Source organism: Habropoda laboriosa, unplaced genomic scaffold (assembly GCF_001263275.1).
Source record: "Habropoda laboriosa isolate 0110345459 unplaced genomic scaffold, ASM126327v1 scaffold207, whole genome shotgun sequence".
Taxonomy (NCBI): domain Eukaryota; kingdom Metazoa; phylum Arthropoda; class Insecta; order Hymenoptera; family Apidae; genus Habropoda; species Habropoda laboriosa.
In genome coordinates this window covers 738,229-754,774 of record NW_017100397.1, presented here as the reverse complement: position 1 = coordinate 754,774, position 16,546 = coordinate 738,229, and the positions used below count along the sequence as shown (strand labels likewise).

At 34.2% G+C, this 16,546-nt stretch overlaps 3 protein-coding genes across 3 annotated transcripts; 2 read left to right on the top strand and 1 right to left on the bottom strand.

The window, feature by feature from the left end:
- Positions 1–1,546: 1,546 nt before the first annotated feature.
- LOC108575244 (myosuppressin) lies at positions 1,547–1,925 on the top strand. The gene is made up of 2 exons (XM_017937987.1): positions 1,547–1,763; positions 1,837–1,925. The coding sequence occupies exons 1-2, from the start codon at positions 1,550–1,552 to the stop codon at positions 1,923–1,925; spliced, it is 303 nt and encodes a 100-aa protein (XP_017793476.1). The 5' UTR covers positions 1,547–1,549.
- A 1,356-nt stretch (positions 1,926–3,281) lies between these two features.
- Positions 3,282–11,875, bottom strand: LOC108575145 (C2 domain-containing protein 5). The gene is made up of 15 exons (XM_017937870.1): positions 11,734–11,875; positions 11,104–11,501; positions 10,902–11,042; positions 10,609–10,825; positions 10,403–10,522; positions 6,812–7,302; positions 6,146–6,298; positions 5,888–6,056; positions 5,025–5,814; positions 4,638–4,955; positions 4,369–4,567; positions 4,129–4,298; positions 3,937–4,062; positions 3,718–3,864; positions 3,282–3,648 (listed from the first exon to the last, which is right to left on the bottom strand). Exons 2-15 carry the CDS (start codon positions 11,471–11,473, stop codon positions 3,562–3,564), a joined length of 3,498 nt encoding a protein of 1,165 aa, XP_017793359.1. The 5' UTR covers positions 11,474–11,501; positions 11,734–11,875; the 3' UTR covers positions 3,282–3,561.
- Positions 11,876–12,803: 928 nt separating this feature from the next.
- LOC108575167 (NCK-interacting protein with SH3 domain) lies at positions 12,804–15,742 on the top strand. The gene is made up of 10 exons (XM_017937892.1): positions 12,804–12,977; positions 13,074–13,258; positions 13,319–13,522; positions 13,562–14,143; positions 14,218–14,420; positions 14,490–14,593; positions 14,684–14,902; positions 14,963–15,135; positions 15,210–15,307; positions 15,366–15,742. Exons 1-10 carry the CDS (start codon positions 12,953–12,955, stop codon positions 15,454–15,456), a joined length of 1,884 nt encoding a protein of 627 aa, XP_017793381.1. The 5' UTR covers positions 12,804–12,952; the 3' UTR covers positions 15,457–15,742.
- Positions 15,743–16,546: the final 804 nt, after the last annotated feature.

Genomic DNA, 16,546 nt, shown 5'->3' with positions numbered 1-16,546 from the left:
ATATTTTCAATTTTTACGAAATGAAAAGAAATAAAATTAATAGTTCTTTTTATCTCTTTGACAAACAATTTTCTTTATTTTTAATTTTTTTGCTTGACAAATCCTGAATGATTTCCAGCTGGTATTCCTGCATTTCCTGGAGATAAACACCAATGGAAGCATGTCTTATTCGTTCGCTTCCTTTCAACACGGACGTCAATTTAATCTCCCGCGGTGTCCGTTTTATATTTAGTTCGGACAGAGTGAAAACTATGAAACATTCCAGTCACGTAGTGCCGGTAATACGATTTTCCGACTTTGAGCTCACTTCTGAGATCGTATTCGGATCGGCGAGCCTTCTTTGCTCGATATTCAAACTCCGTTCTGTGTAACGCAATACTTGCCCCTGACAAACACTGAACGCTATTCTTCCACTGATTCTTCCCGCCACTTACTCTTCTTTTTTCACGCTTGTTTTAAAATTCCAAACCCTTAAAAGGCTCTACTGCAACTTTTCAAAAGTTTTAAATTTAAAATATTTAAAATATTCATTATTTAAAAACAAGATATTATAATTGCTTATTTTTGCTAGAACATCGGGGTAAAGAGGTTCTTCCGGTTCTCGAACGACGTGATCGCTGTTAAGAACGTTAATGGTCGCATTAAAAACATGTTATTGAGTCTCGTCTCAGTGCCTGTTACCGGAAAATTGATTTCCCTTTGGATTACTGCGTATTCATAAGTAACGAGTTAATTTTCTTGTCACTAAAATTGCGTCCCTTTTTTTTTCTAATCTTCCAGCAATTTTCTTCGTTGAAAACTGTGGCCCTACTACATACTTACAATTAATTAATTTATGAAAAAAAGGATTTTATATGTGCAAGCACAGACGAGATACAGGATAGACCTTGCATCTTATGGGACTTTTTGTCCGGGGCTTTGGAATCGAAAAGACCCTTGCCATTCCTGTGTCACTACCAACGTTACCGGGTCAGCATAGAATAAGATTACAATACTAGTAGTGGTTGGAATTGGAATTAAACGTAACTATGTATAATTTCAAATAAGAAAGTAACATAATTGTTTATTAGTAAATGATTCATCATATGCGCATATTCTACTGCTGTCAGAAGATCGTGAACAATTCTACCCACGAAATTCAATATATGTATGTATTTTTATATGCAAATTTAATAAAACAGGATTTTTTACATCTGTCGATTTTACCATCTTTGATAGTTGGATTGTATGTAATTCTTAAACTCACCGCTTTGTATCGTAGAAGGCATAACAAAAACTTTGATTTTTTACACGATCGGTATTTCAGAACGTTGGACACTAAAATAGGTGCAAGGTTTATCCTGTACCTCGCCTGTGGTGCAAGTCCTTTTGTGATGTCATTGTCAAAGAAATCGTACCTAACGACAAATTTTATATAGAATTACTTAAACAAATAATTCTTAAAATTGTATTTCATTTTCTATTCATTTCTTAAAATGTTATGATTAAAATTTTTGAATTTTTGATATGGAGGTACGATGAAAAGTGTTTAATATTTTTTTTCTCAAGAATGGTCAGCAAAACAATCGTGATGCTTTTTTCAATGGTGACCATGGCCATATTTTACAACAATGTCTTGGCAGCTTTACCGACTCAGTGCAACCCGGGCTTTCTGGACGATCTTCCTCCAAGGATTCGCAAAGTCTGCGCCGCTCTTTCAAGGATATACGAACTTGGTTCAGAAATGGAAAGCTACATTGATGAGAAAGAAAATCACATAACAGGTGCTTCTTTAATTTGTATTTCTTTTTAATAAAAAAGTAAAAATTGTAATAAAAATTATTTTATTATTTGTAGGTTTTCATGAGAGTATTCCGTTACTAGACAGTGGCGTTAAAAGACAGGACGTCGATCATGTTTTTCTGCGCTTTGGGAGGCGTCGTTAGATGTCGCTACGAATAATGCTTCACCCTTCAAAGAAACGAACAGTTCAAGTCTCATCGTCTCATCGTTGGGATACGGAAAGTATCCGCAGACATGTCCCAAGATTCACATTATGGCCCTTGCGTTTCTTCTCCACGTTATCGCATAATTAAACTTTGAGCTAAGCAAGCAAAGAATGAGTGTCTAATTAAAATCGCGATAAATTGTTTGTGTATCGAGCGTTTTGTGCTTTTTTTTAAAAGAAAAGCTTAACAAAATCCCTTCTTCCTCTTGCAAATAAATTCTGTAGTGAAAGCAGCAATAACTTGGACTGACAAGCGATAATTTATTTTCTCTTTTCATTTTTGAGCCACTTCAGCGTCACCGATGTGATATTGACGAACATTTTTAACAGGGAGTTAAGTAAAAGTTTTAATCATTCATCAGAGTTCAGTATTAATTCAGAGTTATAATGAAGATGTTAAATGAAAACTATTTATTGATTATATATATGTATTTTTTTTAAGTAAAGAAGGATAGAATATTTAAATATATATTAACGCTTCGCAAAGAATAGAGTTCGACAACAAATTTTTTATTTGATCACATTGTAACAGACAGGGAGTAATTAGACGATTGTGTAAAAATAAAACGCAAACTTATTTTACAATGCACATTCACTGTGTGGTTTAGACTTTGCACGACAAGTGTTAGATCATTAAGTACAAACGAGAACCATCATTCATAAACAACAATGGCAAGAGTAAAGGATCAAAGACACATGCATAACAATCCAGATGTACATGACATCTCGTAAGCTGTTATTCTAATCCCCTAATTTTATACATCTTACGCAGGTTCGAATTTCCGAAAAAATATATTCAACAACATTAGAAGGATATAGATTGAGAAAATTTGAATTGTTTCTCCATTATCGCAATGGAGAATGCTTGTACAATTTCTTTTGTTACTCTAATATCTACAGAATTACAAACAATTCGATGCTCGAAAAATTAACGACAGATCTATGTTTACAGTCAACAACATCGATCTTGTCATACTTTAGTGGGAACAAACACTTAGCACTCTTAACATTGACCATCGTATGTTAACCTTTCTCGAAACTCGATGTTACATTTCGATAGAACATCTATGTTGTTTTTATTACTTTTTTGCAATCGAAAAAAAATCCAATTTCATTCAGATGCCTGAATCATACAGTTTGTATGTAATAGCAACAAATAACTGGCTACTTCGTTGAATGAAAAAAATTGTCTGCCAAACATTATGTACAATTCTGAAGGCACCTAATTCATCGAAGCTACTTTTTAGAACTCTGTACGTGTTCGTAGAACCGCGCTTAGTCCAGCATATGTGCGTCATGTAACACAATTTATTGTACCATTAGAGAAGGCTTGACTAAAATTACAATGTTCCGCGAACTTATCTACAAACAATCGAAATCTCATAACTTATTTGTAGTTACGGTGTCTTATACGCTAGAGATTCGAATATTTACAAGCCCTATTCTATCACAAGGTAACGAGATACATTCGAAAATGACTAATGGCGCTCGTTAATTAACGAGAAGTCGAACTTTCGACGTTGCTTCTCGGAGTGCAGTTGTAGCTATGGTGGTGCAGAATGTGGAGGTTGGGGTCAGCAGTTTGTGACTCCACAGTGTTTCTCATCCGCGAAATACGACACGGACACCACATCTCCACCGACATTTATCAAACACTGGCCCTAAAATTTCGTTTTCTTTAATTACAGTTCACATAACCGAGCTAAATACCAAAGAATTACTATATATACTTGGTTTTTATGAGGACTATGAAGAAGAACACATTTAGTCATGAAAAATGCAACCATTGCATTGCCTCCCAAGGCTGTAATGTGTGCGCGAACAATTGCTAAAACTTCCATCACGAAACTATGTGTGAATCCGCTTAAACCACCATTCTATAGAGAACACAAATTTAATTTTTATTTACTTATTAATTCGTATTTCATTTTATATGTGTGAATACGAACCTCTCTGATAGATGTGCTTTCTCGAATGAAGAAAAAATTTAAGTTTCCTAGATACCTCTCTATACGACCACCGGGTAGATAGGAGAGAGGTGTTATGTCCACACCGTATCTTCCCTTTAAAGGCACCTTTAAAAATACATAGATTTTATTATATATTTTATAAAATGATTTTTTAAATATGGAAATACTCACGTGTTTATGTCTATGTGTTGTATGAACTTTAGTTCGTAATGGTGAACGAGTTCGGGATTTTAACGACGGTGCATAAATTAAAGTAACGGAATTCAAATTACTATTGGATGCATTATCCGTTGAAATCTCAGTATGATCCACGTCAAGATTAAATATCATATCACTGTCATCTAAACAGATGCAACATTTAGCAAGTCTCTTAAGTATAATAATAATTATAAATTAATAATAAGTGTCTACCTGATTTTTTAACTTGATCTTTGCTCATGGAATGGCTCATCAATTTCTTTTTGAATTTATTAATTTTTACAGGGTCTCCCAATCCAAGTGCCATACCAATTACTGTGAATTGTATTTCGTCTGGCTCAGGGAGCGCCAATTTAAATTGCATATCACATAATGCACAAGGGATCATTCTTCTTAATTTAAAATATACAGACTGGAACAAAAGATCAATAAATTAATAATTGAAAAATTGAAATTAATAACTAATAATATAAAAAAAATACCTGCAGTAACCTAGCAAAGTATTTCGATGGCATAGAAGCAAATTGTCCAGCAGGTATTTTCGTCCTTGAAATTTGAGTGAACATCTGTAAATTTCTCACGATTTCCAAATCGTCCAAGCCGGGAATTGTTTGAGTATTCACCACATGAAAATCATCTGGAGGTCTATCATCCATCAATAACGATATTCTATCCATATCCTCAATATCATCTACCTCTAACACGCAAGTATCCCTTGGACCTACACTAAAATCTAAATCAGGTAGCTCATCATCTGATTCATCTGTATCTGAAGTTGTAACTCGTCCATTTTCAACATCCTGTAATAAATAAATCACTCATCAATATTTTCCTATTCTAAATACAATTAACATTAATAATATACCCACTACAACAGGCTTAAGTCGATAAAATTCTCTATTCTGTTTCACAGTCTCTACCAAAGTCTTCTGAATTTCCGCTAACTGTTCCTCTTTGTGCCAAGAATTTCCAGAGGCAATTTGTGGAATGGAGGGTGTAGGTAATGCAGCCAAAAAAACAGCAGTACCCACAGCCATGCCAATAATTAATCTCTCTCCAACAGAGACCTGCAACTTCAAACCAAATATCGCATTCATTCCCTTAACTTTCAATTTATTTAATAGTAGACTGTGTAATTCGTATTCTAAAAATGGCAAGCAATCTGATATCTCCTTGGCATTCAATTCTCCTCTGAGATCTTTCTTTGCTTTACAGGCAGTTGCTTGAATGATGCATCCTCGTCCAGTGGTTAAAAGATTCTCCGGTAATTCTGTAGTGGTGAACATTACGTCTGGTACCCTAGCTCGTTTGCATATGGCGCATTTTGAAACGTTCACGCGAAATGGAACACTCGCTTCGTTGTATGGCAGGTGACAGAGACCGCATTTGCTTTGAAATAGAACCTCGTGATCTCTGCTCTCTGACGTATGCCTCACTTTACCACTTTGAGCCAAAGTGGGCACCGATGTGTCGGTATCGCTTTTCTCCATTTTTATGGGCACTGATTTTTGTTGAGCTTTATCGCGTTCTGTATCCGTGGGATTTGTGCCGGATCCTGATTGTCCTTTGCTGATAAAAACATTATCTGGGTCTTGATTTGAGCTGTGGAGATTGATTACTGCTGCTGTACCATATGCATTTAATACGCAGACATCATCACTGTAAAGAATGTGAGTATAATAAATAAAATAGTACAAATTTTATTTTATTTCATTTTATTATTTATTCTTACCAAATACTAGTTTCTTCCCTATAACCAATAACTACATTACAGGCTAATGCCCTGGCATGAGATCTAACTTCCATCCTAACTTCTTTCCACCAAGCATCACGACTTTCAGGCTCTTCTAAATTACTTATTCTTTCTAAGAGTTTGACTGATCTTGAGCTTACAAGGCCACCTGTCTCAAGGTACACGCTTTATGATTAAATTTAGCTATTAATTAAAAAAAAAAATAAAAATTATTTAGTTATATGTTGAGATGCTTACCGATATGTAGAATAAATCCTGGAGGATACTGTTGCATTGTAATAAATGGGTATTCTAGCATCTCAAATGCATCCTGATTCATGGTTCTTATCACAGCAGTGGAAGTTTTCAATAAACCAGTCACTGATTTATCATTTGCCCCTAGTGAATTACCTATAACATATATTACTAACCGTTTTTAACTGTTACAACAGAAACTAATCAACTAACTAATCAACTAATAAAAAGAACATTTTTATCAAAATATGCATTATTAATATATTTCCTAAGAAAAGAATGTCTCATAAAGTGATTCCTTGTTCAACAAAGTAGCTTCTAGTTTATATTCAATAAGACATAGGCAAAGAAGTATAAATAATATCTTTATCATACATAAATTGAAAAAGAAATTACCTAGAACCATGTGGAATCATCATGAACTATGTTATTTTTGTTTCAGGTATTTCTTCTTTGCCGGATATAACTCACTTTATGAGTCATCCTGTAATTTGAATTTTCACCTATAGTAAACTACCCGCAGCTCACTGTATTTTGCAAATTACAGTGTATTTACAACACTGTATACTCCAATTATATCTCTGAGTCATTGTAAGCCACAAAACTAATTCAAACTCTATTTCATTAACTCTATCTTAATAAAGCCTTTGCACAATTAAGGAAGCTCACCTTTTGGCGTAACACTCAAATCCGAATCACTGGATCTTCGATGCAGCGATACAGTCGGTTGTGCCTTAGTTGTTGGTAACTGACATACTTTTGAGACCATAGGAGGTACAGCCGGAAGTGGATAAGATGGACTTAGAGATGCCTCGTCTTGTTGCCTATGATCGGGGGAAGGACGGGACACACACGTGTTGTCAGTCATATTAGCAGTGTTAGTAATATTAGTTAATTCATCATGATCTGACATTTCTCTTATATTACAAATGCTATGACTCTCATGTACCGCATGATCTACAGGTGGCGGTGATTGGTTAGTGTCTTTTCGCTTTAGTCGCTTCATTTCTATCACGCTACTATTATTATTTTTCAAGGAGTCGCTGCTCTGCGTGTCTATTAGAGTTAATTCCCTGGCAGCGATCTCGTGAGATCTCTGATTGACTGTAGATCTTTTGGTGATGAAACTACTACCCCTCGAACGAAACGACTCGGTTGTTCTGCATAAATGTGATTGAATTAAAATGTCACGGGTGATTATACTCTCTCGAGAGGAATTATAGGAAGAGGAGTCAAGTGTCAATGGTGGTAGCATGGATTCACTTAGAGGAAGATCCTTTGAGAACGAGGACACGCGCATAATCTTTTTATGCTTGTAATTGTGAAGACGTTTCTTCAGAAAATCATTATGCAAATTCCTACGTAAATTCCTCGGATGAATATTCCTATACGTTTTGTCTCTTTGTTTCCTCTTAACGCGACCATCATTATTATTATGAGACGGATGCACCATCATTTTCGTGTCAATTATCCTAATTAAATCTAACATACGACGTTGTCTATTTTTATGCGTTATTTCGAGCCTTTCGGTTTCTGAAGATTGCAACAAACTTTCTATACTGGATGAAGTTTTGGACATGGTATCTGAAATCATTTTGTTATCTTCTTTTACATTGGAATCTACAGTAGAGAATTTTAACGATGGAAGTGAATGAGTTGATAAGGTCGATTTTAACACATCACGCTCCTCTAATCTCTCGGAACGTTGCTTATCTTTGAAAGAATCTCTATAAGTGATTTCGTCTACCTCCTCGATCATGGATGGCAATCTTTTATCTCTGTTTATCTGTCTGTGCGTTGTTTTATCTTTACTCTCAATGTCACTTGTACTTTGTAGCAAAGAATATGCTGAAATAGATCCTTCAGAATCATCAGCATAAGACAAATCATCCTTCATGTTATCCGCATCAGTTGAAGTATACTCGTATTCTTCTACTATAGGAATTTCACTGATGTTTTTAGATGCATCGAGTTCTTCAGAATTAGCAACATGAACAGTTAATTTCTTGATTGCATCGATCAAAGATGTCTCAGTTTCTTGAATGTCAGAGAAAAATGGAGGTTGACTTTCCACTGGAGTGCTTGTCGCCAGAGGAAGGCAGAAGTCTTGTGAGTTACCAATGCTTTGCTGACTTTGTGAAACTTTACCAAAATCCACGGTTTCATTCACCGCTACAGGAGTTATTTCCACTAAATCTTCCTCCATTTTCGAATTTATAATTTTCAAACTTACAGAGAATTCCAAATTAGACGTTGATATTTGATTCGTGGATAGACACTTTACAAAAGGAGGAGAGATGCTTTCCTCGTGAAGAGGACGTGTGTCGCTATCTACCCTTTGTAATATAACTTGCGGTGACTTTGTTCTCAATGGAGGAAAAGTATCAGATCTACGAAGCTTTTTAGCGAATTTATCGATAGCCTCCAATTCTTCATCCGATGAAAATTTTGAGTCATTTAGTATGTTATAATTAGCGCTATCAATAGAAGATTCCTCTGTGAAACCATTAGAGCTAGGCGTATTCTCTTCAAAAGAAGAATCGTGTTCGTTTTTAATCTGCTTTTTTGGCGCTACAGCTTGAGTTTCAATTTTTAGGTCATCCTCATTCTCTTTCTTTTGACTATCACGTTTATCAACATTTTCCTGTTCCTTTGTACCATCAGCAACTATTGATAATATTTCATGATCCTCCTTAACATTCTCTAGAGGCACACTATGAATAGATTTAACTAGAAGAGCAGTTATTCCTTTTTTAGGTTTTTTATCCTTTAATATTTTCTCTTTTAATGGATAAGGTAGACTCACAACAGAAGACCTGGCTGAGCTATTCAAACGGGAACTACTAGCCCTACTCTCTACATCACTTGTGCTGAATAATCTTTTCAAACTTTTTCTAAGGTCTAATATATTGCTACTACTCTCACCTCTTTCATCTTCTAAGGCTAACATCATTCTTATAGAAGCGTCTTGAATTACTGATTCTGTTAAAATTGGATAAGAGACTGCAGCATTCTTTAAACTTGACTTTTCAATGTTTCGTATGCCTTCCAATTCGCGACACGGGCATTCTACCTTCTTTGCAGTTCTTTTGGGACTTTTTAATGGTTTACAGCGGTAAGAAAAATTGTCCTTTATGCGTGTGCCACGCGTGCTCGCAAGAACAGGATCAGGGATATGCGCGGGATTAACAGGATACAGTGGTATACTCTCATCGAGTCCTGTATGTTCCTTTTGTGCTTTGTGTTGTGAAAAGAATGCCCTATGTAGACACATGCAGGTGGATAAAAAAGAAAAAGACCTGATTAGTTTTGTGCATCAGAATTCTAGAAATTAATGTGTTTCGTTCAATCAACGATCACTAATTTATTTTTATTTTTTAAATGATCAAAGTTGGATGCGCGTGTGGCGTACCTATTTATTTCCAGTCTCTACTGGAGTGCCCCGCTTTTTTATACACTTCGTCCTGGTTCTAATGCACGCGTATCAGACCTCGATCTAGCTTCTATATACCGGGTGTCCTAGAAAAATGATATGATGATTAGAAATTTTTGTATGAAACAACAATGTACGCGAATCTTCTTTTAGTCTGTGTTTTTGTACACTGGCAAAGGCATCGAGGCATGAAATTTTTATTTGCTCGAAATAAATAATAAAATTTCGTAAGCGAAATACAAAAACTGTAAAATATTGTATTCTCTATTTTTATATAGAAGTGATAGTTCTTAAGAAATAGGACACCCAATGCATAGAAGTTAAAATAAGATATAATACACTTGAAAGTATATGCCAATGATAGACTATGAATGGAACATCATCAGAAACCATTTTGTTCCTTTGTACACAAACGCATCAGACTTTGAATTGTTTGCAAGTATAATTAATAAAAAAGTATCAATATTTGTTGACTTAGTGTTAGTATTTTTTTTTTTAATTAAATCAATATTTTACTAAAAAAGAAAATAAAAAACGGACAGGTTTTATATCAGTATAAAGGCTTAATATCATTTTTACATGCATTTGGTTAATAAGCAGTATAAAAAATTGTGCAAAAGGGCAAACTTTACTACCTAAATTAAATAATCAGCATTATAATTCACAACACAGAACACTTCAGTATAATATTTATAGCATTACTGATATTGTTATATCAAAAAGCACTTGGTTCAAGGTTTTATAGGGTCAGGTGTAGGACACGATTAATGCAGAACTCTTCTATGAAAGATTAAACTAAATGCATTAAAAGCAGTGCAAATACTTACTCTTCTATATTGTCAGAAGAAAAATTTAAAGTATCTTGTAGTTTCACAAGAGTAACAGCTGTACCTATACCTCTAGCTACAATGCCAGATTCACCTTCCAGATCAAAGTTTTGTAAATACCTAATTATAAAGAAATAATTTAATCATCATGAAATCTAAAATAAAAACTCTTCCATGCAACATTTGAAATGATACTTGTAATTTACCCAATAACAGCATTTCCACCTAGGTCCAAAGCCTTTAGTCCAATTTTCCTTTGAACTTCCCCACTCAATTTAAAAAATAATGTTTGTCTTGCCTCATTTGAGGCTCTGGGTGTTCTTATTTTATCAATCCACTTGTACTCAGGATCATCACTAACAACTAACTCTTCTACAAAACCATGTATGCTCTGAGTATGATATCCATGAGGTATATTTGGTGCTGGAAGAATATCATGCTATATATCAAATATAAAAAATAATTTTTGACATTTAACAAGTGTTTGTTCTATATTTACAATAAAAAAATTGTACTCCACATGAGGATTGTCTGAATTTATTAAAATCAGAAAACAATTCTACTTTAACTATAATGTTCACTTCACCACGAATACCATGCATTGTATCGTACACTGGTATCCACCCAGTCATCACAGAACCTAGAATAAAACATTGTTAAGTTCCCTTACATCCTATCTGATGCATATATCAGATACATACCACTCTGAGAACCAGCATTGGTATTCATAGCAGCCTCTAATGTCCAGATATTTTTAACAGTAGGAGGAACACCAGGTAACAATAATGGATTCAAATTGATATAAACTTTGCCTATTGCATCATTTGCAGAATATGTATCATGGTCCATTAATCTGATCTGCAGTGGCTCATCCTGCAGTTCAGAATCATCAACTTCAAATCTGTACCATTCTGAATTCCACTGAGGATTAAGCGATTTTCTGCATACATCTGTTTTAAACGTGATATTGCCAAATTTCAATTCGACATATGCATCCGTCGTATCACCTGAACGATCCATCACTGGCAAATTTCGTCCTGCCAGTATCTTCACTTTTATTTTACCTGGCATCGTGACGGATAGACGTTTCAATGAAATCCTGCAATCAATGTACCACAATTTTTGTGATCACACTGAATAAATCCAAATATTATGTTATTATTTGTAATCAAGTATTAAATGCACTCGTTTGTATGTATGTCAATGGCAAAGGTTATATTTAAAAATTTCATACTCTTTGAATATTTCATATTACAGGAAATTTAATATTTATTAGTACTAGAAATAGTTTTATGATAATCTAAAATTATGTTACAAAAGATAATACTTACTTCCGTCAAAACGATTCGTGATTTTTAACATACGTTCTCGCAAGAAATTCATTTGACGTGCAAATTGTTATTTGCGATATTAGTATGTAAAATTATATTTTAGCTAGCACATAGCGATGTTATATTAATCATTTTAATCCGAGTTGTGATTGAAATTCTTGTTAAGTAGCGTTAAACTGATGTTTGTTTACAATCACATCTTTCAAGCAACGCATTGCGTGCGCGTTATCTTCACAGAAAATCTCTCTGTATACATAAACAGATTTAAGTTACCAGTTCGTATGACATGTGTATATGGAATAATGTTCAAATGAATTCTCTGTTCACGAACCCAAACAAAATATAATGTAAGTTTCTTTTAACAGTGTTAGGTACTAATTTTATTGATTACTACATTGTCGTTAATATTCTACAGCTTACCCTATTGTTTTACAAATACCGTTCTAAAATCGAATATTATATACAAGAACATTATAATTGGAATTGGATTACGCTCAGACTATTCCCCTTTACGGAATTCGTATGTTTTATTGGGTTAAACGTAAAGTATCATACGGTTTAGAATTTCTTCTATATCGCACATATCTATTTTAGGTTAAAGGACATTGCGAAAATTATATATTTCAGTTTCAAATTTACAACTTTATTACCCACTGAGCAACTTTAATCGATCATATCGCGTTTATAATTTAATGGCGTATAAAATATAATATGAACGAGATTTATTCGATAGTTATTTGATGCCCTACATCCGATATCTTTATTCAATTGTTAACCCTATACATTTAAATACAATTATTAACTCTCAACATTTAAATTAAATGAAAATTTTATATTCTGTCACTAATGTTACATTCGAAAAGTTTAAGGCTTTTTTTATTTAACCCCACTCGAACATGTTTCAAAAATATATTATGGAATCGAAGAGGTATATGCAAAATTCTAATCTGCCCATGCGTTGAAAATTCTTCATGCAGCATAGCTACTGCAATTGCAATCCGGGAGCATTCGGCTTATGCCAATCTCACGATCTAGAGGGCCTTCTCAAATTCATCTATATAACTGGCCAACAAAAAAGGATACCGTGGAAAAATAATATGTCGAGCACGAATGAAAGTGAAATTAGTGAACGGTGGTAGGCAGTTCTCCGCCCGTTTACTTCTCACCTGGGCGTTGTCTCCTCGGGAGCGAATATCACTTTCCATTTCGATTCACGATCATGGGTGATAATTCCATGAGGTTAGGTGAGTCGTTGATCGATCTCTCTGCAGCTGTCGAATACCGCAATATTTTCACAAATATTACTTTATTTTTTTAACATCATCGTTTTGCGCACGTAGAGAACTATGAAGTGCTTAAAGCTCTCTACGATTTCAAGGCCACATTCTCGAAAACCCTCAGCTTTCAGGAGGGCGATTATTTTATTTTATATCAAACCAATACCAAGCAAAGAAATTGGTGGCAAGTGGTTAACAGGGACGGCCAGATTGGATATATTCCCTCGAATTATGTCACCACTGTGAAGGTACAGTAATCAAATTTTAATAAACAACTGAGAGTCTTTAAAAGTGATACACTTCTTTAGGTATCATCCCAAGTATTAATTGAATTTTTGGAGGATTGCATAGGAAATGTAAAGACTGAAATGCATTTGGACAAGCAGGATCTTCTTCTAAGATTAATAGAGAAGAAGAGACAAGCTGAAGCACACAAGAAGACTAAGAGGCAAGCTCCAATGCCTCCAGAATTTGGAAGTACTACCCCTAACTCAGAAATATGTTCATCTCCTGTTTGTAATAATCCAGAGGGAGATGTTCATTGTGCTCAGAGTAATACATCATATATGACGGCACAAACAACTGTGCATACTAACAATGAGAAAGAAGAAGCACCAATTATTCCACAATGTCAGCGTGCATCTATCAGTGAACAAAGGGTACAATCACTTCCACGTCAGTCTTCTTCTGAGTCACAAAAGATTCAAGCAGAAGTTCGTAAGAGCCCTTCTCAGAGCAGTGCTCGACAAACCCCTGTTAATTCGCCTATAAAAAAGAAAAGTTCATTATGTGATATTAATTCTCATACGGCTTATCAGTTACTTGACCAAGTGCGTAGAAATACTCAGTTAAGCTACGAGATGTCTAAAGTCGCGGTTACAGTAGTTGTTTCTGGACTGCAACAATTGTTACCACAGAATGTGAGCCATTATTTCGATGCATTATTGCATCAGTTGGAAACACCGTTCACGGTGTCGCAAATGAGCATAGAGGAAACGTACGACGCTAATAGATTGAAAGTAATTTTTACAGAGCTTACTTCTTGCAAAGAAGATTCTCAACAGAGAAATTGGATGCTTTATGAAGATGAATCTATTATTGTTGATTATATAAAGGAACTTACTTCTATATTGGTATACTATACATTACATTACAAAAATCGATTGTTTTATTGTCACGTAATTTACGTAATTCGTTAAATTTACAGACAAATGCGGATGCAAATGTATCTAGATATGTTTTGCAACAGAATCAATATAATGGGGTTAATATATTAATACAGTATTATCAAATGGAGCCAAGATGGACAATTAGACAGTTGCTGTTACAGTCATTCGGAGTAATGTGTAGTCTAGATTCTGTGATCTTAACCATAATGTTAAACAGTGTATTACCTATGGAACTGGCAAGGTAATATTTAATAAACTTTATTAATACACATGATACTTAATTAACAATTTGAAATGTATCTTTAAATAGAGATATGAGGAGTAACCCTAGAAACGTAACAAAATTAAATTATTCATCATTATTACTTACTATGATCTTTTCAATGGGTGAACCCATGCCAGTTACACATTTGGGTGAGTAATGTAGGTAATGTGTTGTTTGTTGCATTATCTCGCGATATTCTTTATATATGTCATAGATATTAATTGTAAGTTTCATTGTAGAACAATTAGGTCCGGATTTTATTACGTTTATCTTGGATTTAATAGAAAATCCACCAGATATGGATTTGGAAGATCAAATTCCAGACTTGTTTGTGAATTTAATATTATCCTACAATTTACAATTCACAAACTCGGAAAATATAGTTCTGAATGCGTTGAAAGAAAGAACAGTAGCAAAAAGTTTCACTGAAAAAATTTTACTTTTATTTAACAGGGAAGGTGAGATATTTAAAAAGCGAGATATCTTTTGAATTCCAGCAAACCTGTGATTTATTGCAGAAGATCCTGTGCGAATATTCGATCATGAACCACCTCCGCCGCATTCTGTACTGAAACTGTTTATCGATTTGTTTAGCAACGACATCACGGCAGGTCTTTTTTACACTAACGACGTGAAAGTTCTAATTGATATTATATTGCGTCAATTGTACGATATGTTCCCCGGTGATAAGGTATCAAGATATGATAAAGGCGTTTTTATTACTAATACAAAAATTAAAAACCTAACATAATCATTGATTTATAGCGCAGACAATATTTGGAACTATGTCGAAGAGTACTTCGTACCTCCAGCTATAATGAACATAAGTATCGTTCGGAAGATTTACTGAAGTGCTTCACGAGGTCTGTACTAATCATGTTATACAACTGTTATCATAATAACAAATTATTCTTATTGTAGAATATTCTGCGAGGAGACTGGAGAGAGTCAAGAAGACCAGCAGTCGGTACGCGAAATTAGTAATGAATTTCCGCATTTGTTTAAAATGTGACATTTACTGTCGCCCTGCGGCAATAAAGATTTGGAAGAAGATGATTTGCAAACTCTCGTGTAAGTAAGGAGGTTGTGGTATGTACAATGAGAAGAAACGACGATGAAACAAGTTACCAATCAAAAATATCTTCTTTATTTTTCTAATACTTCTATTTTGCTCAGCTACCTAATATATCAAGAACGCACACACACACACGATTCGCAGAACTTTAAACGCATCAGATTATATTTTTTTCCCGTTTTAATCTTTCTAGCGAATGACACTATTTATTCTAGGTAAAAAAGAGCGCAAAAAGATAAAAAAACAAATAGATTAGCATTAAAAAATTACTGTATATATATTTCTATATGTAAGGGAGAAACTTTTTTTTTTTCTCATTCTAAGCATGAGGACCACCTGAAGTATGTAAAATCATTCCAAGTATTCTGATATAGGTAAATAAAATTAGCATATATAAAATAAAATAGTCTGATTGCACGGATAAAATTTCGAATTATGAAGTATTCGAATTATCAATATTAAATTTGAATGCGTAGTTGGAATCTCTGTAACAGTTTTTTATAAAAATTCTTTGACGCATGAATGCACAGAATTTTTAGTCCTAATCGAACCAATTAAGGTTTCTTGTCTCTGTATACTGTATAGTCTAGTCCACGTTTGTGCGAATAGTGTTCTAAGTCATACAAGTTATTTCGTAACCTACGTTTGATTCTCTCTTGTGAACACGATTGCATTAACGTACGTATTCGAGTGAAATTATAAATTTATTTCGCGACCAATAAATCCCGAGGATGAATTCGTCGCGATTGAAATTTTCAAAGTTTATTAGTGCCACTATTATATAGTTATCGAACTTTCTAGTCTATCATTAGCGACTATATTTTTTTAAAAGTATTACACTGCGTTACATTTGCGACTATTGACATGTCAATTACGGAGAAGTCTGGAATTATTGTGATTATGAATCAAATGTTAAAGAAATAAAAAGTCTAGGCGATCAATGCCCTTGTTCCATTCACTACCTTAATATTAAAATCGTAACTAATTCAGTGATTCCATAGTTATTGTCATATCATTAAAAGTATTA

Excerpts from the sequence above, each read along its gene's own strand:
- LOC108575145 (XM_017937870.1), bottom strand. The coding sequence starts at position 11,473 with ATGCCAGGTAAAATAAAAGTGAAGATACTGGCAGGACGAAATTTGCCA. Across the intron at positions 7,303-10,402 it reads TCTTCTGACAATATAGAAGA|AACAACCGAGTCGTTTCGTT; the intron begins GTAAGTATTTGC and ends ACATTTATGCAG. Across the intron at positions 3,649-3,717 it reads ATAGTCCTCATAAAAACCAA|GGCCAGTGTTTGATAAATGT; the intron begins GTATATATAGTA and ends ACGAAATTTTAG.
- LOC108575167 (XM_017937892.1), top strand. The coding sequence starts at position 12,953 with ATGGGTGATAATTCCATGAGGTTAG. Across the intron at positions 14,903-14,962 it reads ACTTTTATTTAACAGGGAAG|AAGATCCTGTGCGAATATTC; the intron begins GTGAGATATTTA and ends GATTTATTGCAG. Across the intron at positions 15,308-15,365 it reads TTACTGAAGTGCTTCACGAG|AATATTCTGCGAGGAGACTG; the intron begins GTCTGTACTAAT and ends TTCTTATTGTAG.
- LOC108575244 (XM_017937987.1), top strand. The coding sequence starts at position 1,550 with ATGGTCAGCAAAACAATCGTGATGCTTTTTTCAATGGTGACCATGGCC. Across the intron at positions 1,764-1,836 it reads GAAAGAAAATCACATAACAG|GTTTTCATGAGAGTATTCCG; the intron begins GTGCTTCTTTAA and ends TATTATTTGTAG.